The following is a 21,677-nucleotide window of genomic DNA, read 5'->3' as shown; positions in this document are numbered from 1 at the left end:
TTCTTAAGCTTCACTATGTACAATAATCATACTGGGCACTTATTCAGACTCTCAAGCTCTAATAGAGATTCTGGTTAGGCAGATCTAGGATAGGACCTGGGAGTCTGAATTTTAGCAAGCACCCTCTGTGATTCTTATGTAGAGGGTCTGAGCATCACATCTTGAGAAATAATGGCTTGGAGACATTAGAAATACTATCTTCTCCTTTATCTCCTTGTAAATATGCCATTTTCTAGCAATAACATAAGATACATATTGTTCTGATAGTTAGTTTTAAATTTCTTTCCAAAATAAAGGCACTAACCTTCTATCTGAGAAAGTTTTGCTATTTATTTATTTTTTTCTTTAGACAGAGTCTCACTTTGTTGCTTTGGCTAGAGTGCCGTGGCGTCAACCTAGCTCACAGCAACCTCAAACTCCTAGACTCAAACAATCCTCCTGCCTCAGCCTGCCGAGTAGCTGGGACTACAGGCATGCACCACCATGCCTGGGTAATTTTTTCTATATATTTTAGTTGGCCAATTAGTTTTTTTCTATTTTTAGTAGAGATGGGGTTTACTCTTGCTCAGACTGGTTTCGAACTCCTGACCTTGAACAATCCGCCCACCTCGGCATCCCAGAGTGCTAGGATTACAAGCGTGAGCCCCTGCAGCCGGCCAAGTTTTTCTATTTATTTCTGAAGCATAATTGATGCACATTAATCTGGTATGTGAAAAAGCCACTTATAATGTTTTCAAATGGAAAATGTTGTGATACAGACATCTGCTTTATTGCTTTTATTATGAAGATAGAAATAATTATAGAAAGTTTAGGTTTAAACCGACAATATATGAGCATGAACATAAACTTTATTTTTAATAGAGGCAGTTCTTTCAAAAGAAGTTAGCTCTTCAGGCGGTTTTATCAAAAAGAAAATGTCACAAACATTAAGCCATTCATCAGATAATCTGGGTTATATAAAGCATATTTGCAATTGCAATGCTAACACCCAGAGTGGGCAGCTAAACACTTACAAAAAGATGTTAACTTTGGCCAGCTACATTCATTCCTACTAAAGCTTTGCTAAATTCATCCTTTGTTCTTCTTTTCTATGTTCATCCTGAAGAAAAGAATATACACACATAAGTTAGTAACTTACTTTTAAGCTATTAGCAATCCAAGAGTGTGGGTTAATTTTGCAGTTCTGTCCTTAGATGAACTTCGTAAGTATACAGAGACTCACTTTCCCAATGTAAAAGCTAAGACTGTTACATTGTGTGTATGTCTTCTCTTTTTTAATATATTTGCTATCTCACAGAAACATTGCTTTGCCATAGGTTGTTAAAAATCAGAGTATTTCAGAACTGAAAGTGGTCTTAAGGTTTATTTTGTATAACCTCTTGATTTTAATGCCTAAGGAGACTAAAGCCCAACAAGGTTAAGTGACTTTATAAGACAACATAAGTAATTAGTGGCAATGTAGGGCCTAGAATTTCTATGACCTTATTTAATCAAAGATTATTATTAACTTCTAATGTTTATGTAGGGCTGATATGATCTCAGTTTTGTTAATTTTTTTAAAAAAATGAAAGCATGAGGTATATTGAATTATGGTCAATTAGTGTGTGTTCTATTCTTTTCTAGTACTGTGCACCCTGCCACAAACTATACTTGTTAAGGCAATACAACCTAGTGGTTATTAGCTCCAGCTTTAACTTAAAAGAGATTTGGGTTTGGATCCTGACTTGTAGGGTGATCAACCATCCTGGTTTGCTTGAGACTGTGAGGTTTCCCCAAACACAGGACTTCTAGTGCTAAAAATCAAAAAGTGTCAGGCAAACTAAAATGGTTTGTCATCCTACCAGCCATGTAGCTATATGGCCAAAGCATGCTATTTTATAGGTCTCTGTTGTTTTTTTTTTCTTAATGGATGAAATGAGAAAAGTAAAAGAAGGTAACTCATAGGATTTTAGTAAAAAATAAATGAGGTGTTATATGTAAAACATAGCACCACATCATAAGGATTCAATAAATATTAGACATTTTTTTATTACTGATGCTGTTTTATAAAGTAAGTATATTCCTCAAAGCATAAATTCTTGGAATCTAGATCTTCAGATCTAGATTTGAAATAAATAAGCTGTGTTTTAAGCTTTGACCTCTTATTTACTTTTGAGGTGCCCTTCTATTTTCCTGTTTGTCCATAAAATTAGACAATACAACCCAAGGTTCACTAGAGTCCACCAGTGTACATCCTTTCACATTTCTCAAGATATAAATCAGGAAGAGACAAACTTTCAATTTGGAAACCAATATGGAGAATGAGCTTCAAAGGCAGCATAGTGCTATGGAAAGAAAAAGAGAACTAGCCTAGATTATAATAATAGTTGCCATTTGGTTGAGTGCGAACTTTGTGCCAGATATTGGTGCTCCAGATACTTCATATTGGGTCCAGACAATGATCCTGAAAGGTAAACATTATTACATCAATTTTCAGATGCAGAAACAACCTCAGTGAGCCAAAGTTATTTGACCAAAGCTAGTAGTACAAAAAGGAGTACAAAAAAGATTCTAAACTAGGTCTAGGTGCTCCTAAGTCTATGCAGTTTTAACTTATAACCAACAAGCTAATTTGAGGAAATGTGCCTTTGCTCACTGGGCTAGTTTCTTTACCCATAAAACTCAGAAGAGAAGGAAATTATCATTTATGATTGCTTATTACATTGCAGGTAATGAGCTATGAACATCACATGTATGGTCTCATTTAATATGTTAATATTAGTCCCATTTTTATAATGAAGAGACAGAAGCCTTAGAGAGGTTAAGTAACACTAGGAACACAGTGAAGAATGAAGTGGCAACACAAGGATTCAAAAACCCAGCACTTTATTGAAGCATGTTATAACATTTAGTGGTACTATAATTCTGAGTATATGGATATAATAAATGTTACCACAGTAGGCTATCCAGCTTCTTGGCAATAATTATTGCTCATGTAATAGTATATTTTTCTCAACTAGAATCAAAATATTAAATTTTCTACTTTGTTCTATAATTGGTTTGCCTTTGCATGTGGACAACATGGATCAAATTTGCAAAATCCAGCTGTGATGTAAATATAATTTTACTTGGTACTCTTTTCATGTATTTTTTTAATCCACCTCATAGAGTCTTATAAAAATTTCCAAGAGAATATCTGAGTAACATGTGACATATGAAAACATATATTATAAATATGGTATTAAGTGTCAAGAAAAAATTGGATTCATTTTATTCCTCTCTTTTCATAGGCATGTATGTGAAGGGAAAAACCCTATACAGATATATAGTCATGCACTGCATAATGACATTCCAGTCAACTATGGACCATACACACTACAGTGGTCCCATTGATTATAATACTGTATTTTTTACTGTACATTTTCTATGTTTAGATATACAAATATATGCTATTGTGTTATGATTGCCTACAGTATGCAGAACAGTAATTTGCTGTACAGGTTTGTAGTCTAGGAGCAGTAGTCCAATAGCATGCAGAGTAGTTATGTAGTAGGCTATACCATCTAGGTTTACCTAAGTACACTCTATGATATTTGCATGATGAAATCGCCTAATGGCACATTTCTCAGGATGGATCCTGGAGAAATGCGTTATGTGTTATGTGTTGTTGTTACACAACACATAACTGTATATATAGCCTGACACGTGCATATGCCATGATATACATTAAAATGAATTTTTTGCAATCCATTTCATAGAAAATAAAAAAGAAAACACCCCAATTTATCCTTGATTTTATAGAATTTATGCACAAAACTTGTAGATTCTAAAATTACTGAAGATGTTAGTTAACTGTTATAACCAAGCCATATCTTGTGAATGAATTTACTATTTTAAAAATAAATTTAGATGTTGGTTATGAGTTCTCGTCTTTTCACAAGATATTATTCTGCTACTGTTGTTGCTTCCTGGTTAGCATTTTCCATGTATAAATTTTACTTAATTTCTTTAGCAGAAAAGTATAAAGCCATTATGAAATGATAAATACTGGGACTCTTGTTGATTACATGTACTTTCTTGAACTTTTGCCTTAGGCCTCTGAGGAAACACTACACTCCAGTAATGAAGAGGAAGACCCTTTCCGAGGAATGGAACCCTACCTTGTACGGAGACTTTCGTGCCGAAATATTCAGCTTCCCCCTCTTGCCTTCAGACAGTTGGAACAAGCTGACCTGAAAAGTGAATCAGAGAACATTCAAAGACCGACCAGCCTCCCCCTGAAGATCCTGCCTCTGATTGCTATCACTTCTGCAGACTCCAGTGGGTGAGTGTCTTCGGGTGTCATTCCCCATTTTATGTTTTTAGATGGTGATTGTTATCTGTGACCTTTTCAGTTTTTGTGGCTCATTGCTTGATTTGAGTGGGAAGATAATGGGGTTTCTAGAGTCAAAAAAAGGATGGTTTTTTTCTTAGGTAACATCTCTATCTCTGCAGGAGAAGACATTTTAGTCAAATCGTTTGGATAGGAAAAGTTGAAAATGTGTTGATGAATGCTAATGAGGACAATTGTACTTGGCAAATTAATATCAGCCAGATGTGATTTAATAAAAAAATTTTTAACAAATGAGAACTAATGGACAAATTACCATGTTGGGATACATACCTGGAAACAAAAGCCAATGTTCATTGATGCACAATGAATTTAGAATCAAGGGTAGATTGTATTGTAATTAGAATCCAAATAAATATGCAATTATATTCATGAGCCTAGTAATTTGGCCTTTGACACTTTGGGGTGTTGCTTACCAGAATACTGTTTAAGCTCCCAGGATAAGGTGATTTTATTTTGCATTAGTACTTATAAAAGAATCAACCACAACTGTGTCCCATCATGGCCAGATGCACTGTTAAGCGGCTTGGATAGAAAGGAAAGAGGGTAACGCCAGTGGCTCATACACAGACAGACTCTTGAGCATTTGCTATGGCTACAAGAACAAAACACTATGCTACAAATGTGATTCTTCCTCATTCTCTGTCAAGTAAACGGTGTCTCTAGGGAAAGTACCTTTTGGATTTTGCTAAAAGTTGTTAGGAAAGTTGTGCTCAGAGAAAATTTGTTTAGTAACTTAACTCTAAGATATTAATTTAGCCATTTGAATTGTTCCCAACCAGTCCAAGGGACCTGTGTTATTAAAAGGCACAATGAAATTACTACTAGGTAAATAGGAAGACAACAAATGCTTACCTTGAAGCAAAGAGAAGACGAAATATGTATTTGTTGTTGTTGTTGTTGTTAAGCCATGTGTTTGCCTACAAAAGAAGAATGTGTATATGTTGATCAAACTCACTGAGGCAGGTGGGAATTTAGTAGGACAACTTGACCTGTACATTTCTTAAAAAAATGTTGACCCCCTAAAACTATTTCCCCTCTCTTTGGGATCAACATTGCTGCTGTTCATCTGTGTAGAGGGCAGAATTCACAGATAACAGGTGTGTCTCTGGTTCTCAAGACCATTCCTAGGTTTACTAGTTTGCTGGGAGAGTTCCAAGAACTCAGCAAATAGTAATATTCATAGCTATGATTTATTATAGCAAAAGGATTCAAAACAAAATCAGCAAAGGGAAAGACACATGGGGCGAAATCTAGAGAAAACCAGACACAAGCTTCCGAGAGTCACCTCTGCAAGTGGACTAAGACAGGATGGATTTAATTCCTCCAGTAATGAGTTGTGACAACATGTGTGAAATGTGTTTACCAGGGATGCTTTCTACTAGGGAAGCCTATTAAAGACTCAGTGCCCTAGCGCTTTTATTGAGGGCTGGTTACTTAAGTGTCCTCTTCCTAGGGTGTACTCAAATTCCAGACTTCTAGAAGGAAAGTAGGTTTTAAGCATACACCACATTGTTTGCAGAAACAGTTTTCGGCACCTTGAGCCACTCTGACCATTTAAGGGATGGTGGGATACCTTCTGAAATCCAAGTCCTCAGATGCTATCTAAGGGCCAGCCTTTCAAATAGACTGTTCTAAATTTAATAGACACAGGCCTGATTAACTCTTTTCTGTATACTAAGTTCATCTTAGAATCATAATCTTCCTTTCTTCACATTTGAGGAAGAAGAGATTATAATTAAAATTAAAATATACTAATTCTGGACCTTACTATAATCGATTAACTTTGGTATCTGAAAATTTGGTAGGTAAACAAGATTTCTCATTCCAAGCTGGTGTTATACCACATGACCTTAAAAGAAAATGATGCAGAATATTTAATATGTCTTGGTGTAGTTGTACAATGTGTTTAATTAAAAATCTCAGGTAAAAACTAAGCTTATTTAATTGAATTTGAATGTGTTCCTAAAAACAGTCTTCAAGTGCCAAGGAACTTCAAGGTTCAGAATTGTCTGTATCATAGAAGTTGGTTTAAAATTTGTTTCTTTTCCAAAACAGAAATCTAAGAATTAAGTGCAGTTGACCCTCTAACAGCACAGGTTTGAACTGTGCAGGTCCACTTATATGAGGATTGTTTTTAGCCAAACATGGATCAAAAATACAGTATTTAAGGGAGCAAAAGTTGCACGTGGGGAGGGGCTGACTTTTCCTGTAGGCTGACAGGTTCTGCTTAGCCCACTGTGGGCCTTGTGTATGTGCAGACTTTTGTATACATGGAGGGTCCTGGAACCAATTCCCTGAGTATAACAAGGGAATATTGTATAAGCAATATTGTGTTTGCTATTTATAAATTTACTCAATATTATGAAGGAAGATAATTCATTTTTTTTTGAGAGATGAAACAAGTGTGACTTTTTTCTACCAAAAATGCAGCTAAGAAACAAGGGATGAGCATGGCCAATCAATAAGAAACGATGACTAAGGATGTATTACAGGCATTCTTATTACCTTAGGAAGCAAATATAATTTTGAATATTGAATATTGAAAAATAGAAAATTCAGGAGTATAATTTTCTGGAATGTCTAATCTTTTGGAGGAGAAATAGAAGGTAAAGTTAGTGGTTACATTCTGTACCCATTTCAGTTAACCAAGAAACCCAGATTCCTTCACAGCTGTCAGAAAGGGCTAATGAGAAATTTAGATGATTTTAGCTAGGTTGTCTACAGTTCCCTATTTAATTAAAGGTTAGTACGCCCTCAGGTGCTACTGCCAACCTATTCTGAGACCTTAGCAATTGCAAGTCTTTGATGCTGATGGAGACTTTTCATGCCCTTTGGATTTATTTCCATTCTCTTATAACATCATGGCTTTTTGCTCTTTCTTCTGGTGTTATCAGAACACCAGATACTTGCTCTGTCAAGTATCAGGCAGTGGGTCTGGAGACCTGTTTCATCCTTTTAGAGAGTCACGATATGGCCCTGAGAGTAATTAGTTTCCAAAAAGATCTTGGCCTGTAAAACCAAATTTTCTGGATGACAGCTATTTAGCTTCCTCAGGAAGTACCTGGGTCAAGAGACTGAGTTCAAGGGATCTTTTTGCTGTTAACACTTCCCATGTCTTTCCCCAAGCAAAGTAAATGTGTTCAACTGGGTACTCCTTAACAATTCCCTGTGAGTATGCCTAAGTTGTTAGGTTGTATGTGAAACTTTAAATGAATACAAAACAGAATTGTTAAGACCCGGGATGCCAAGAGCCTTGAACTCATTCACCAGCTAGTTTCCTATATAGGGTAGGATCACTCAGGCTTCATGATGTTTATTGGCCCTCGCTGAAGTAAAAGGGACAACTATTAATGGCTTGAAATATTATAAACTTGGCAAAGAAGTAATTTTGAATGTCATAGCTTTCCATAGTTCCCTCTTAAATAATTTTCTATCCATTTCATCATATAAAACCTTTTTATTAAGGTATAATTTGCATGCAGTAAAATATGCAAACCTTAAGTATACAACTTGATGATTTTTAATATTTATATACACCCATGTAATCACCACCATATTTCTTGACCTCTCACTAACAGTTTTGATTCTTCTTGGACTTCATGCAAATGGCATTATGTAGTATGTAATCTTTTTGTCTGGTTTGTGTCACTCAAAATGTTTTTGATATTTATCTATGTTGGTGTATATCTCAGCATTTAGTTCTTTTTATTGTAGTGCAGTATTCCATTATATGAATATACCATAATTTATATATACTCTTTTATAAATAAACACTTGGGTTATTCTAGTTTGGGGCTATTACAAGTAAAGCTACTGTGCACATTCTTATACCAGTCTTTTTGTGGAAATATACACTCATTTCTCTTGGACATATTCTTTGGAGTAGCATTTCTGAGTCTTAAGCAGGCAGATGTTTATTTTCATTACTGCCCAACAATTTTCCACAGCAGTGTACTCTTTCACCCTCTCACCAGCATTGTGTGGAAGTTATGGTTGTTGTACATCCTCACCAACACTCGGTATTTTCATTTCAGACATTCTGGTGAATGTGTAGTGGTATCTTACTGTGATTTTAATTTACATTTCCCTGATGAGTAGTGATATTATTTGTATTTTAATATGTTTAATGAACATTTGGAAATCTTCTTTGTGTTATGCCCATTTAGATATTTATCCAGTTTTTCTTTTATGTATTGTGTTTTAGGGGTTCTTTATATATTCTAGACATGAGTGTTTTGTGTGTGTGTGTGTGTGTGTGTGTGTGTGTATATATATATATATATGTATGTATGTATTATAAAGTGAATATTTTCTCCCAGACAGTAGTTTGTACTTTCTGTTTACTTTTAATGTGGTGGTAACTGTAAGAACCCCTAAAGTGTGTGTCTTTGTGTGTTTGTCAAGGGAAAATTGTTAGTGGAAAATGAAGATAAGAGAAATAATGAAGCAATGGAATTAGGTAGGAGAAAAGAAAAAGGGGTGTGGCCAGATAAATGGGAAAAAACAACAAAAAAAATGGGTGAAGTGTGTACAGTAGAGAAGTAAACACAAAGCAAGAAGCAGACCTGCTTGATAAGGGGAAAGTGGGTAACAATAACGACACTTAACCTGCAGGGCAATTTTATATGGAGAAAAGGACAGTTGATCCCTCAAACGCTAGATGGTGGTAGACAGGACTTCTAGGCACTAAGGGGGCAGAGAAGGAAAAGCTGAGAATGAAATGACAGCACATCTGTGGTGGCTGAAAGCAGGGTAGTAAGCGGCGAAGAGTGGGCGCAGGTGGTCTGAATTTGAGGCCTGCCTCACCACTTCCTAACTATATCACCTTGGAAATTTTCTTAGCCACTCTAAGTTTCTAGTTTTACAGGGGCAAAAGTAGGAATAATTGTCACCTACCTCATGGGTTTGTTATAAAGATAAAATACTTAGCATTGTTTGGAGCATGTTGTAAATACTCAATATAAAACAACAACCACTACACTTATATTGGGAAAATATTGTAATGGATTGTGTTCATTGATGTTGATGTATGTTTCCTAACTGGTATTGACATCAGAGATCCTCTACTAATAACTCTTGGGGTAGAGATGGATGTTGTAGCAGGTTTTAGAATCAACCAGAAATTTGTTCCAGACTGATAAGCTTACAGTTATTACGGACTTGTCACCTTTGTGTTAAGAAGTCTCTATCTCACTTTTGGCATCTGTCCACAGACATGTCCTGCTTTCAGGCAGTGTTCAATGATGTCTACAATGAGAATGAAGGTCCTTCCTTCTGCTTTGCTTCTCTTACAAACTTGCTGACTTCTAAATATCCCCTACTCACTATCCGTAAGAGGAATTAGAAACTTTTTAGCCACACCTCGAGCCCCGGCTTATGTTCCCCAGGTGGCCCATGTACTACTCCCAGATACTCTAAGGAGGGTTTAGCACACTGGTAGGAAGTAGTGGGAACAGAGGAGGCATAAAGGAGGTAGCACTAAATCTCTCTAGTTGTGTTTCACAGCTGCATTTGCTATAATAAAATAAGAGCCAAGGAGCAAGTTGTCCCCCTATGATATGATGACACACCTCTGGAGAGATGTATATTCAGGGATATGGGTGGGTGGAGAATATTAGAAACACTTTCTCATCACTAGCATCCTATTACCTGTCTGGAGAAGTACACTGTGTACATTTGTATCACTATGTCCTATTAAAAAAGAAAGAAAGAAAGAAAGAAAATGAAAATAATTTAAAGGAAGAAATGGTCATTTGGGGGGATAAAATTAACTACCTAACAGAGGGAAGAAGTGTTTTAGTCATATAACGATTCATTATACAAAGATCTTCCAGAAATCTTTTTTTTTTTTTTTTCTTTTGAGTTGTGTGCCATTCACAGAAGGAATAGTCCCAGGTGCCAGTTAGGCATTGGATTCTTTGATCAGCCATTCATCATCTAGTTTTCTGGAGTACAAATGGTACTGTAGACTGAACAACAACAAAAAAGGGTATTTTCAGCATTTTGTTACTGAATCAAAATCCAGACAGAAAATAAAAGTAAGAAAAACAGAAGCCTGTTAAAACAGGCACATCTGATCTTTCAAATTAGGCATTTTAAACTTTAGAAAATATTAACACTGGGCATTTCTTATTTGAAATATTTTAGAAATAAGGATTATGAAGCTGGAGTGCTGTATTCCATAGTGCGCCCATGAAGCCTGTACCTCCATATTGGATATGTTTGGAAGATCTGTAACCTACTAGGCAAAGCTTTCAGAAACTGAAAATAGGACATATAATTGTGATTGTGAAGATTTTTTTAGAAATACAGTATTCTTGAGCTAGATGTGGTTCTAAAAATAATCACTAAAATGAAATTGGGAAGCAATGCTTTCAAAAATCTTGAAGATGTATGCTAAGTAAAAGAAACTGGATTCTTTTGTCTTTGACTTATTTAAATGCAATTTGTGGGCATAGTGTTTGTCTAAACTTCTGAAGATGCCTATAAGGCATCACAAGCCTTTTATTTCTAAAGCATCTCTCTTATTTAATTAAATCGATTAAATAGCCTTATTTTTGCTTTAAAATTGGTGATTTTCAATATTAAAATTAGACTTTGAGAGTGATAGAACATTTTATGATATATCTCGATAAATAGCCTATTTCCAAATCAGTAGCAATTCTTGAATCTAACAGAAAACAAACAATGAAAAATCACTAACTTCTTCCTTATACATAGTAGAATCTCTAAAGATCTTACAGTATTAGGTTATTAAGCATGAAATGTCTGATTTCCTTAGCTCCTAAGTTAGACAGTCGATATCTTTGATGTTTCACTTTGACACTTCTTGTTTTATTTTTATTGTGAAGGTCCATCCTCAGTCTTTCAAACTCATGATTTGGCTTGTGATTACCTTTCAAAATTTTTTTAGAACAATTTTTGTGAAACCATGGATAAGTCAAAAATTAATTTTTGAATATGAGTTCCATTGTGGAACCAATGCAGTGCAGACAGCTAGAAATACCAACAAAGTGTTTGGGAAGGATGAGGCTAATGAATACACAGTATGTTGATGGTTTGAGAAGTTCCATTCTGGTGATCTTAATCTTGAAAATGAGCCACAAGGGCAACCTGAGACCAAGATGGATAATGATGAGCTGAAAGTATAGTGGAGATGAATCCATCTCAACCTATATGTGAATTAGCAGAAAGATATGACGTTATTATTCCAACAATATTGGACCATTTGAAACAAACCAGCAAGGTAAAGAACTGGATAGAGGGGTACCACATAAGTTAGACGAGCGTCAGAAGAGAAATCATCTTGCAGCTTGCCTTTCTTTGCTGTCAAGACATAAAGGCGAACCATTTCTACACCATGTTGTTATGTGTGATGAAAAATGGATTTTTTCTGACAATCGCAAGTGTTTGGCACAATAGTTGGATAAAGATAAAGTGCCAAAACACAGTCCAAAACTGAATATTCATCAAAAAAAGCTAATGGTGTCTGTTTGGTGGTCCAGCCCTGGTATTATCCACTACAGCTTCATGAAACCTGGTAAGTTGATTATAGCAGATGTCTACTGCAACCAATTGGATAAAATACTGAGGATGCTTGTGATTAAGCAGCCAAGATTGGTCAATATAAACAAGCCAATTCATAAAAATGAAACAGTTTAAAACACTATGAGAATTACCAAAATGTGACATAGAGGAACAAAGTGAGCACATGCTATTGGAAAAAGTGACACCAATAGACTTGCTGGATGCATGATTGCCAGAAACCTTCAATTTGTAAAAAACATGATATCTGTGAGGTGTAATAAAGCAAAGTGCAATAAAGCAAATCACAATAAAACAAAAATACCTGTATTTATACTCATATTACAAAGTTGAGTTAAAAACAAAAGAATATATGCAAGGGATACTGGTAGGTATATTTATCCCTTCAATCATATATTAATCATATAATAATATATTCACTTTATATTCATCCCACTAATAGTGTCTCTGGTTTGCTATATACTAAGCTATATACTGATGACAGTAGGCTTAATAAGACAAACATAGCCACTTCCTTCACAGAGTAGTCAATCAAAGAGGGCACATAAAAAAACAGGCAACTGCAATCTTATTTGTTACATAAAATGTACAACTATGACTGGGGACATATGGAGTAATATGAGATATCATAGGGAGCAAACTAACCTAGGTGTGTGAGGAACTGACACCTAAGAAGAGACCAAAAGAAGATGGTACCAGGCAGAGAGAACAGCAGGACCAAAGTCCAGAGACAAGAATAAACAGAGAGACTGTATCCAGATAACTAAAAATTGTCACAGCATGGTTAGACCAGTAGGGCAATTGAAAGTACAGTTGATAAAAGTTTCTGTTAACTTTTCATATAATGAATATGCCAGGTTTTGTAATATTTTCTAGTAGTGCTAAGCAGCCAAGATATAAGCACTGAGAAAGCAAACAGATTAATCCAAAATTGGCAAGTAGGTGCAACATAAGGAAAATAGGACCAGGATTTGCGAGCATTTGCAAAAGAGTGAAAAAAGTGATGAATTGTGGCAACTAAGCTGAATATGGAAATGAGCGAATATAAGAAGATATTGATTGATATAGAAAGTATTTAAAGTCTCTAGTGATTTCTGTTATATCAAACAGGTGAAATTAGAATAACTGAGCAAGCTGAAAAGATAGGAGATTATATTTGGAGGGCAGGAAGTTTGAACCTTAAGACATAAATGCTAGAGGTAATTTATGTTCAAGATGTAGAAGGATGCCAGGGGACAGGGTGACTGCTGTTGTAAAGAAATACTTGAGGAATTAAGAAATTTGAGCATGAGGTGACTCTTCCACATCGACATCGAAGTCATCCAGGGTAGAGCAGGACTCAAGGTGATGTCAGTGAATGAGACATGGTGACCAGGTAGACTGTCAGAAGCCAACGATGAGGAAGTGGATTTGATTGGCACAGATGTCAAAGGAGAGGCTTCAAAGGTGGTGGGAGTAATAATCAGCAAGTCAATGTGAATAACCAGCAGAGCACCTCGCCCATCTCAGGACCCGGAGAGAGAGAGTTGGGAACCAGAGAAACCTCACCTGAAGGCACCGCAAAAAAGTGGCATCCTCAGTGAAGAGCCAGGTTAGAAAGAAGTCAGGAGATGCAAGACAACTCTTCGGTGGCAACACTGAGGATGAAGGGAAGTCTGTTCTCCTTGGCAAAAAGGGTTCCAGATGACCTAATTGAATAATTTGGTAGGAACAAGAGTGACAGTGTAGACGGGAGAGAGAAATCACGGCACAGCATTAGGGTGAAAACTGAAAGAACATAGAGGAGAGGGAGAAGTTCTATCTCAGGTAGTTCTCTGAGATATGATTGTAATGATGAATTCCAAAACATTTTCAAGAATTGCTCCAGCTGCCCACTGACTGCCAGGTATTTCTTTCAGGAAGGAAGAAGTTGAGCACAGCTGGGAAGTCTTTTGGAAAGGCCGTGAAAGTTGTCCTAGTCCAAATAAGTAGGTCCACAATGGCATTCTTGGGTTTTTATACGTTCAGGATCTATTGGAACAGCAGCAGTTTCTGGTGTTTGGAGACTTTTGCATCTTCCAAATTGCTCAGTTGTTTCCTAGGTTTATTAAGGCCATGGAATATGGAGAAGGATCTGTTGTTTGTTTTTTTTTTTTAAAATGTATAGTAAAATTTTCAATCAAAGTATTATTTTAAATAATTTTTATATCAAACTCTTTATTTTGCTGGTTATAATCACAATTTAAGTATTTTGAATTAGCATTTGAGGTTTTTGGGGTTTTTTTTTGAGAATTTCTTTTCTTAGAAAAGATCATTGAATTAAACACTACTGCTTTTTTAAATATTCCCAAGTATTATTTCTGGGATTCAAGCATTATTCCAATTCATCATGCTGCCAATTTTATCAGTAAAATAAATAGTGAAATTTAATTCCACATAGACAAATCGTATTTGTGGCAAACATGCTTTAATAAATTGGGTTACTATTGTGACCTCAGTGAAGCAACAGAAAGGTACATGCATTTGGTTTTGTCCTTAACTTGGACGTAACATATTATTTGCAGACTTTAACTTACAGCAACCTGTAATCATGCTAATTTTTACTTAAGACTATTTCATAGAATTGTATGGTTGAGACTTGGGACTCAGAACCTTGATACAATACTTATGCAAACACTTTTTTAAAAATTATGTTCTCTTCTGTGACCTTGTCAGGGTCACTTCATTGTTTGTTTTAATTCACTCCCTCTGAAATAGTAATTGTGACTAGGATTTGGCAACTGTAGAGTGTATCACGTGTTCACGATGCCTTAGTGAAGGGTATTAATTATATACCGCAGAGCCCCAAGCAGAGAGGGCTTCATTTGTCTTAAGAAGAAATGTGAAGGTCAATTGATTATCAGAGGGTTACTGCAACAAATACAGACAAGAACCCACATCTTTTCATTTTGGTTTATAGCTTCTCGTAGGTTCTGTCCAGTATCCACTGAAAAGAAATGAAGTGAGGGCTAATAACTTTATGTTTATTAAATGTTTCTATAAAACTTCTCTGTCAAAATTTCCTTTGTAGTTGGCAAAATAGTGAATGAATGATAGTGAAAACTCACTTCATGGATCATTATACAGCCATTAAGATGATCATTATGATAACTACATGGCAACAGGGAAGTATCTAGAACCTCTTTGGGAGAAAAGCAAATTATACAAGTATATCCAGGTTAAGGTTACAGCACTGCAAAATATATTAATATAACTGGCATATGGTTAAGAACTGGAAAGCAATGTGAAATAATTTGATTTTTTGGAATAACTGAATTATGGTTATTTTTTTCTCTCATCTTAATTTCTATTAATGAAAATATGTGTTTGGCCATCAATAGAATTACATTAAAATTGCATTCATTATTTATTTGCAGTTTTATTCATCCAGATTCATCTATTGAATCTTACTACATAACAGACACTATTTGAGGTTCTGGAAATATATTATGACAGACAAAAATAAAATGTATGATCTTTTGTTTCTTAAATGCAATCGAACAGGAATTTTTGACAACTATAGGGGAGAGGGGATACTTGGACCTTTCAGAATTTTCCAGATAATTTTCTGTAACCATTCCTCTGTTGGCAACTGACTCCCTAAAAAAGATTACTAGCAGAACCTATTGATCAAGAAGAACTATGTATTCGTTTCACTGAAATAAGGGAGAAAAACACCTTTAAACTCAGTGGTATATCAGGAAAGGGAAGTAAAGAAAGGATATTTATGGGGTTTTAGAGACAGGTTTGGGGGACTGATCTTGCTAGGTAGAAAAATGGTGAGGATCAAGCAGAATTTAAGACCTAGCAGTTTTGGATTAGTGGGGTCTTGAAGTGAAGCGAAGCTCTTTGAGCCTTGATGAGCAAACTGTTAGTCTTGATAAGTAAGCTGGTTCAGTTGGTTTAAAGCCAGTTTTTCCAGAAGCCAGCATTTCCTGGAGCAAGTACCTATGTTATCTTTGCCTAGTCTCCAGATTGTGCAGCATTAAAGCAGGCACTTAAGCTTTGACTCAAAACTCTTTGGCACTGGGACAGGAAAGCATTTTGGTTTCAGTTCTTACGTTCTTTGTGAATGAGCCTGAGTTTGATGCTCATTTGGCCAAGAAGGCAGGTGCTATTCCCCCTCTTTCTCTTAATGTTTAAAAGTGATATTGTCACCTCTGTTGCTTGGGAATATAGGTGACACACAGCCCTTAGACTAGTCAGAGGGATGAGAACTCAAGGGAGATAAAGTCCTGGCATAAACAACTGGTTTTGCTGCTTAGTATCTTGACACTTTTCTGTTTTGGAGGAATCTCAGGATAGGTAGGAGAGAGGACCCAGCCTTCTACTAGAGAAGCTGCAGGGGACAGGTGTTCCCTGAAGTAACAATTAGAATGAGGGGTCTGTAACTTCAGTGTGGCCAATCTGATGTTCCCAGCCAGGTCTTTGAACCCTGGGCAGCTCAGACCTACAGTATGGCATGTGCCACTATTGAGTGCAAAGGCCAGTGGCGTGGCACTTGTGGCTGCTGACAGTGTGACCAGGAGTGGTTTGTGCCCAGCTGGTGAGCTGCAGGGTTCAGCAGACTGATCCAACCTCCTGGCTGCTTATTTTCTTCCCTGGATCCTGCTCAAGTCTGGTTCATCAAGCTTCCTATCCATTCTGAGTTCTAGGCTACGTTTTTCTGATGAATTCCTTTTTCTCCTTATGCTAATCAGTATTGATTTCTTTTGTCGGCAACCCAGAACCCTGACATATACAGCCCTTTATTAATCTAGAAACCAAAGGACAGGAAGTGCTCTGACTTTTCTAGAACTTTTTAATGGTAATATCAGTGGTGAAAGTTAGAAACCAAAGGGAAAATTTTTTATTTTAATGCTTTCTTTTTGACATAAAAGGGTAACAAAAAGGAGGGTAGCAAAGAGAAGAGTCTCTTGAGATATCCCTGGCAAAGTTTGTAAAGCTCTCAGTAAAGAGACAAGGACAGGGCTTCATTGTAATTATTCCCTTTTGACTGTTCAAGCTGGTAGGCTTAAAATGGACTCCTAATGAGAGTGGTTTGCACTTCAATTAATTAAGTACATAAAATTACAAACTGCATGTCTTTTCCCTCTAGAGAATATTCTTCCTCTATAAGTACTATTTTGTTTTAATTTCTCTTTTTCTCTTTCTCTCTCTTTCTCCCTCCCTAACGCCAGCTGATATTTATGTTTCTCTCTCTTCAAGGAGAGAGAATATCTCTCTGTATATATCTTAAAAGAAGTTGGTCCTAAAGGAAAATTAACTTTGATTGCTGTTAGTCCTCTGAAAAAAGTTTCTCTTTGAATCTTGCAACACCTCTTTGTCTAACTCTTCCTTACACCTAGTGCTAAATTTATCAGAGTTGTTCCTGGTAGAAACATTTTGAGGACAATCATAAAGAAAAAGATGAAAATCTGTCCATTATATTAAATACTTTTGTTACAGGCATCTTCCTTTAGAAGTTCTTTCTTTTTATTGTGATGTGTATGCACTTGCATGAATACACACATGTGTGAAGTACTTAAGTGTCAGAGACAGATCATTCCTCAAACCTTATCAGCAGAGTCAAGTCCCAGAAGAGAGGACACAGGCAGGTTAGTGCAACATTCTCAAAAACCCTTGTGTGGACTCCTTTTTTCTTGGGGCACCCTCTTTCTAACCGCAAGGTATTCTTTTTAACCTCTATTATAATTCTGTGTTTCAGAATTTGTTTTCTTCTCCCATCTTTCCTCCTAATATAACACCTATTCTTCAGGGAGTCTTTTCTTGTAAAATAGAAAGGATCTAAGAGGGCTATTCTTTGTGAAATGTGAATCATTTCAAATAACTTAGTGGCTTGTTCCAGTGTTAATGGTGAAATTGTGAAGAGAAATGGATGGATAATTGATGGATACTTAAATTCTTCAGAATATTAATTGTATATGCATATGCAGTAATATTTCTTATAGCTTAGAAAAATCTGATTGGTTTAACAAAAAAATTCAATTGGAATAGTTTGGAAACAGTTTCTGGCATTGTAATAGCAATATTGAAGAAATTACATATTACAACATGGTGCTTATATTTTTTCTTGTTGTTTTTTGTTTGTTTGTTTGGCTTCCATCCCCTCAACCCGCCATGAACACAGTATTCTTTCTCCTTTGTCTTTTATCTCCTATCTCAAACTCTTGATATTAAAGTTGAAGAATGTGTCAGACCTTATGTTGAACACTAGCTATGTATTATTGTCTTTGAGACTCAGGACAATCCTAGGGTAGGTACCATTATTTTTTTCATTTCACGGAGGAGAAAACTGAAGCTTGGAGAAGTTAAATAATTTCCCCAATGTCCAGAGAACCAAAATATTAACCAAGATCTGAAAGTCCTTGATCTTAACCTAGATATGCCAGAATGTCACATCTAAGTTTCACTATAATTTTCTATTCTGTCCAAATTTCCACAACTTCTAATGACAGAGGAAAGCTTTTGTTTTATTCTAATCTTCTTTATAGAATACCTGAACATTTTCTAATTTCTGCTTGAGGTTACCCCTCTCTTTCTAAAGAAGACCCTGCTGACATCAATAATTAGCTGAGGGTGACATAAGCTGAATATTGTTATACCCAAGTAACCCTTACCTGGTATGAAACAGAATGGATGACTGGGATTACTGGGGTGTTTGAGGCCCTGAGAAAAGTCCAGATCAACTTTGCATAAACTGCCCCCCACATCTGGAGTTTAATTATTGATTAGGATATTACATCTTCAGGGCTAAATGGTCTCTGATTTATTGGTCTGAAAAAGTTAATATGCCTTTAACAAATACACTTTCTCCTAGGAATAGCTTAAACTTGGTGAAAATTTGCCTTAACAATGGTCACCTAAAGTCAGTTGGATTTCATTGTTATAAATTAGCACCATTAACTAAAACCTTTGCCCATTCAAAATAATATGTGTTGTCACATAACGCTAAGATCTGTTATTAAACTGCCACAGATTATTATTTTAACAATTTGAACACTATTATTTTTAGAAAATTGACTTTGTATGATGCCCTATTAGAGTCTTTTAATTGATGAGAAAAACAAAATCAGATGACATTTGCGAAAAATAAAATTGGCATCAGTTGAAACATCTGTACCATTTCTTTTATTTAAAGGACATTTTTATCCTGGAAAATGACTGACTACTTCCATTAGCCTCATATCACAACAATAAAATATAGTTGTCTTTGGATAGCTTCTAATTTGCATTTAAATTATTCCCCTGGCAGCATTTTGTAAGCATAAGCAAACAAAGATTGCTTTGCATGACATAGGCCTATGTACCTGAGAGAGAAATATATCATCTACAAAATTTAAAAATATGGGTTTTAGTAAATGTCTCTGAAGAGGAATTGTAAGGATCTACATGGTTTTTGTTTTTGTTTTTGTTTGCTCCTGGAGTTTATCTTTCTAATAATGCTCCAGAAGAAGAAAAGTTCTAATCTACTTTCCTTGGAGGTATTATGAGATAATGATGTATATTGGGATTTGACACATATTATGGGTAAAAATCATATTAAGTCTTCAAATGAGAAACTTTCTTTTACTGCTCTTTATCTTTAAAGTTGGCTCTAATTGCCTTTGTGAAATAAGTTTAAGTTGTAAACTAGTAGCGAACTGGAGATTGAGTGGAAAGTGGGGGTAATAGATGAGATATTCACTTGGGAAGGACCAAAGAGCCTGTGAGGCAATGGATAGGATTGAACCTGGATATCTGGATGGGAAAGACTTGTACCATTTTGTTGTCATTGTTGTTTACATGTGCTCCTGTTTAGAAAATAAGTTAAGATCCAGAAAAACTTAGACCAAGGGTTGTCACAGTATAGCTGGCAGTCCAAATGCTGCCTGCCACCTGTTTTATAAATGACATTTTCTTGGAGCATGCACTACTACTGCAGAGTAGAGTCGTTGAGATGAAGATCATTTGGCCTGCAAGGTCAAAAATGTTTAGTACCTGGCCCTTTACAGAAGAAGTTTGCCAACCCTTTATTTAGACTTAGTAACTTCAGTGAGAAGTGACTGAGTGGACAACTTATCAGGATATTTAAGTTTTTAAAGTATTAAAAGACCTGCTTCCTATGGCAGGGAGGGGGCCAAGGAGAGATGAAGCTTTTGCAGTGCTCATGTAGTCATCTCTTCTTTCACCAGAGTGACTGAGTGCCCTCTCTCTGACAAGGATGATGACAGGCACTCAAGATACAGCAGTGAGCAAAAAGAGGTGTCCGTCTCTCATGGAGATAGACACAGGAGCAAAATAGTATACAATGTAGACAGATGTCCCAGCTCTCAGGGATCTTGCATTTTGCATGAGTAGGGAGGAGCAGAGAAGGTATATCATATATCTGGAGAGGCTGGAGTTTTAGAGTGACCAGGGACAATCTCACTGAGAATGTGACTTTGAATAAAGGTTTAGAGAACATGAGGGAGCTAGCCGTGCTGCTTGCCATGCTGCTAGAGTTTCTCTATAGAGGAAAGAGAAGCAATGGGCATAACTGAAGGATGATATGAAGCCAAGATTTTTTTTAAAAGTTAGAGCTTGTTTGCATGCTGAAGAGACTTATGTAGTAAAGAGGGAAAAATTGATGTTTCTGGAAATTGCTGGGACAACATCTTTGAGTAGACAAAACGGAATTGATCTAGCATACAAGAGGAGGCACTAACTTTTGCATCATAGCAAGGACATTTATACATAATAATATAAGAGAAAGTAAAGTATATGGGCACAGAGGTAGGTGAGTAGTTGTGGTGGTTGAAAATTATTGTTCTTTTTCAAATGCTTTAATATTTCTTAGCATGTGCAAAGGCCCTGAGGCAAAATGAAGCATGGTATAATCAAGGATTTAGAAGAAGAAAAGTATAACAAAGTATAACAGAACTATCAAGTGAGCAGTAGCATGGAGCCAGAGTAGGCTGGAGAGGTAGGACATGCAGACTAAGGATATAGCAATGAGAAATCAGTGAATAATGGGGTAAAATCAGATTTGCCTTTTAAAAAAGATCACTGTGTGTACTGTTAGAGATTAGGTGGGAGAGTGAGACAGGAGTTGTCACAGAGAGACTACTCAGAAAGCCATTGCTGTAATTCAGGTGGGAATGATGGCATCACAGTCTAGAGGAGAGGTGGTGGGTAGAAGAGAAATGGTCAGATTTTGAGAAATAGTTGGAGGTAGAATAGACTTACCTCACTTATACTTGTGTGTAGAAGGGATTGCCTATGTAAACAGTGAATAGAGAAGGGAGCCTTCTCTATTCTGGATGTGGGCACTCAGGATACAGGGTTGAGATCCCGGTTTAGAACACTGAGTGGGGAAGCTGAGCCTTGGTGAAGAGGAGACTTCACAGCCGGCTGGGAGTGGAGAGGCAGAGCAAGAACAATTCTACGGTGTGCAAGCTATACTCTCCATCACATAAGTCTGGCTGAGGCTAAATACTGATTACTTCTGATTTTTAAAAAATCCTAAAATTATATTGGTTAATTTTACTTTTGTGATGAACTTTTCATTCTCATAATGAGTCCAAAGTAGAGGTCAAAATCCTAAGAGAAGACTGGGTCAGAACTTGACAGGCAGATTGTTGATTGTCATGGGGCAGTGGACACCTCAGTTGTCAGGTTCTAGGCCCATCATGTAGGTCTTTCCCCTTTTGAAGTTTCTCTTTCGAAGTGTATTTTTATTTCTGTATCTCTCCTCAATGTGTGTAGAACACAGACTTTGTGA

The 21,677-nt window shown here is 36.3% G+C and overlaps 1 protein-coding gene across 3 annotated transcripts in view; it reads left to right on the top strand.

Moving 5' to 3' along the window:
• The window catches only part of PDE4D (phosphodiesterase 4D), a 1,055,987-nt gene that overhangs the window by 151,232 nt on the left and 883,078 nt on the right, over positions 1 to 21,677 (top strand). For all 3 annotated transcript variants that reach the window (XM_076008347.1, XM_076008354.1, XM_076008355.1), the window contains exon 2: positions 4,074 to 4,303. In XM_076008347.1, coding sequence (XP_075864462.1) covers positions 4,074 to 4,303 — 230 coding nt within the window. The remainder of the gene's footprint in view (positions 1 to 4,073; positions 4,304 to 21,677) is intronic.

This window comes from Microcebus murinus, chromosome 11 (genome assembly GCF_040939455.1).
Source record: "Microcebus murinus isolate Inina chromosome 11, M.murinus_Inina_mat1.0, whole genome shotgun sequence".
NCBI classification, from domain to species: Eukaryota; Metazoa; Chordata; class Mammalia; order Primates; family Cheirogaleidae; genus Microcebus; species Microcebus murinus.
Note: the sequence above shows the minus strand (reverse complement) of the source record. Positions and strands in the feature narration are given on the sequence as shown.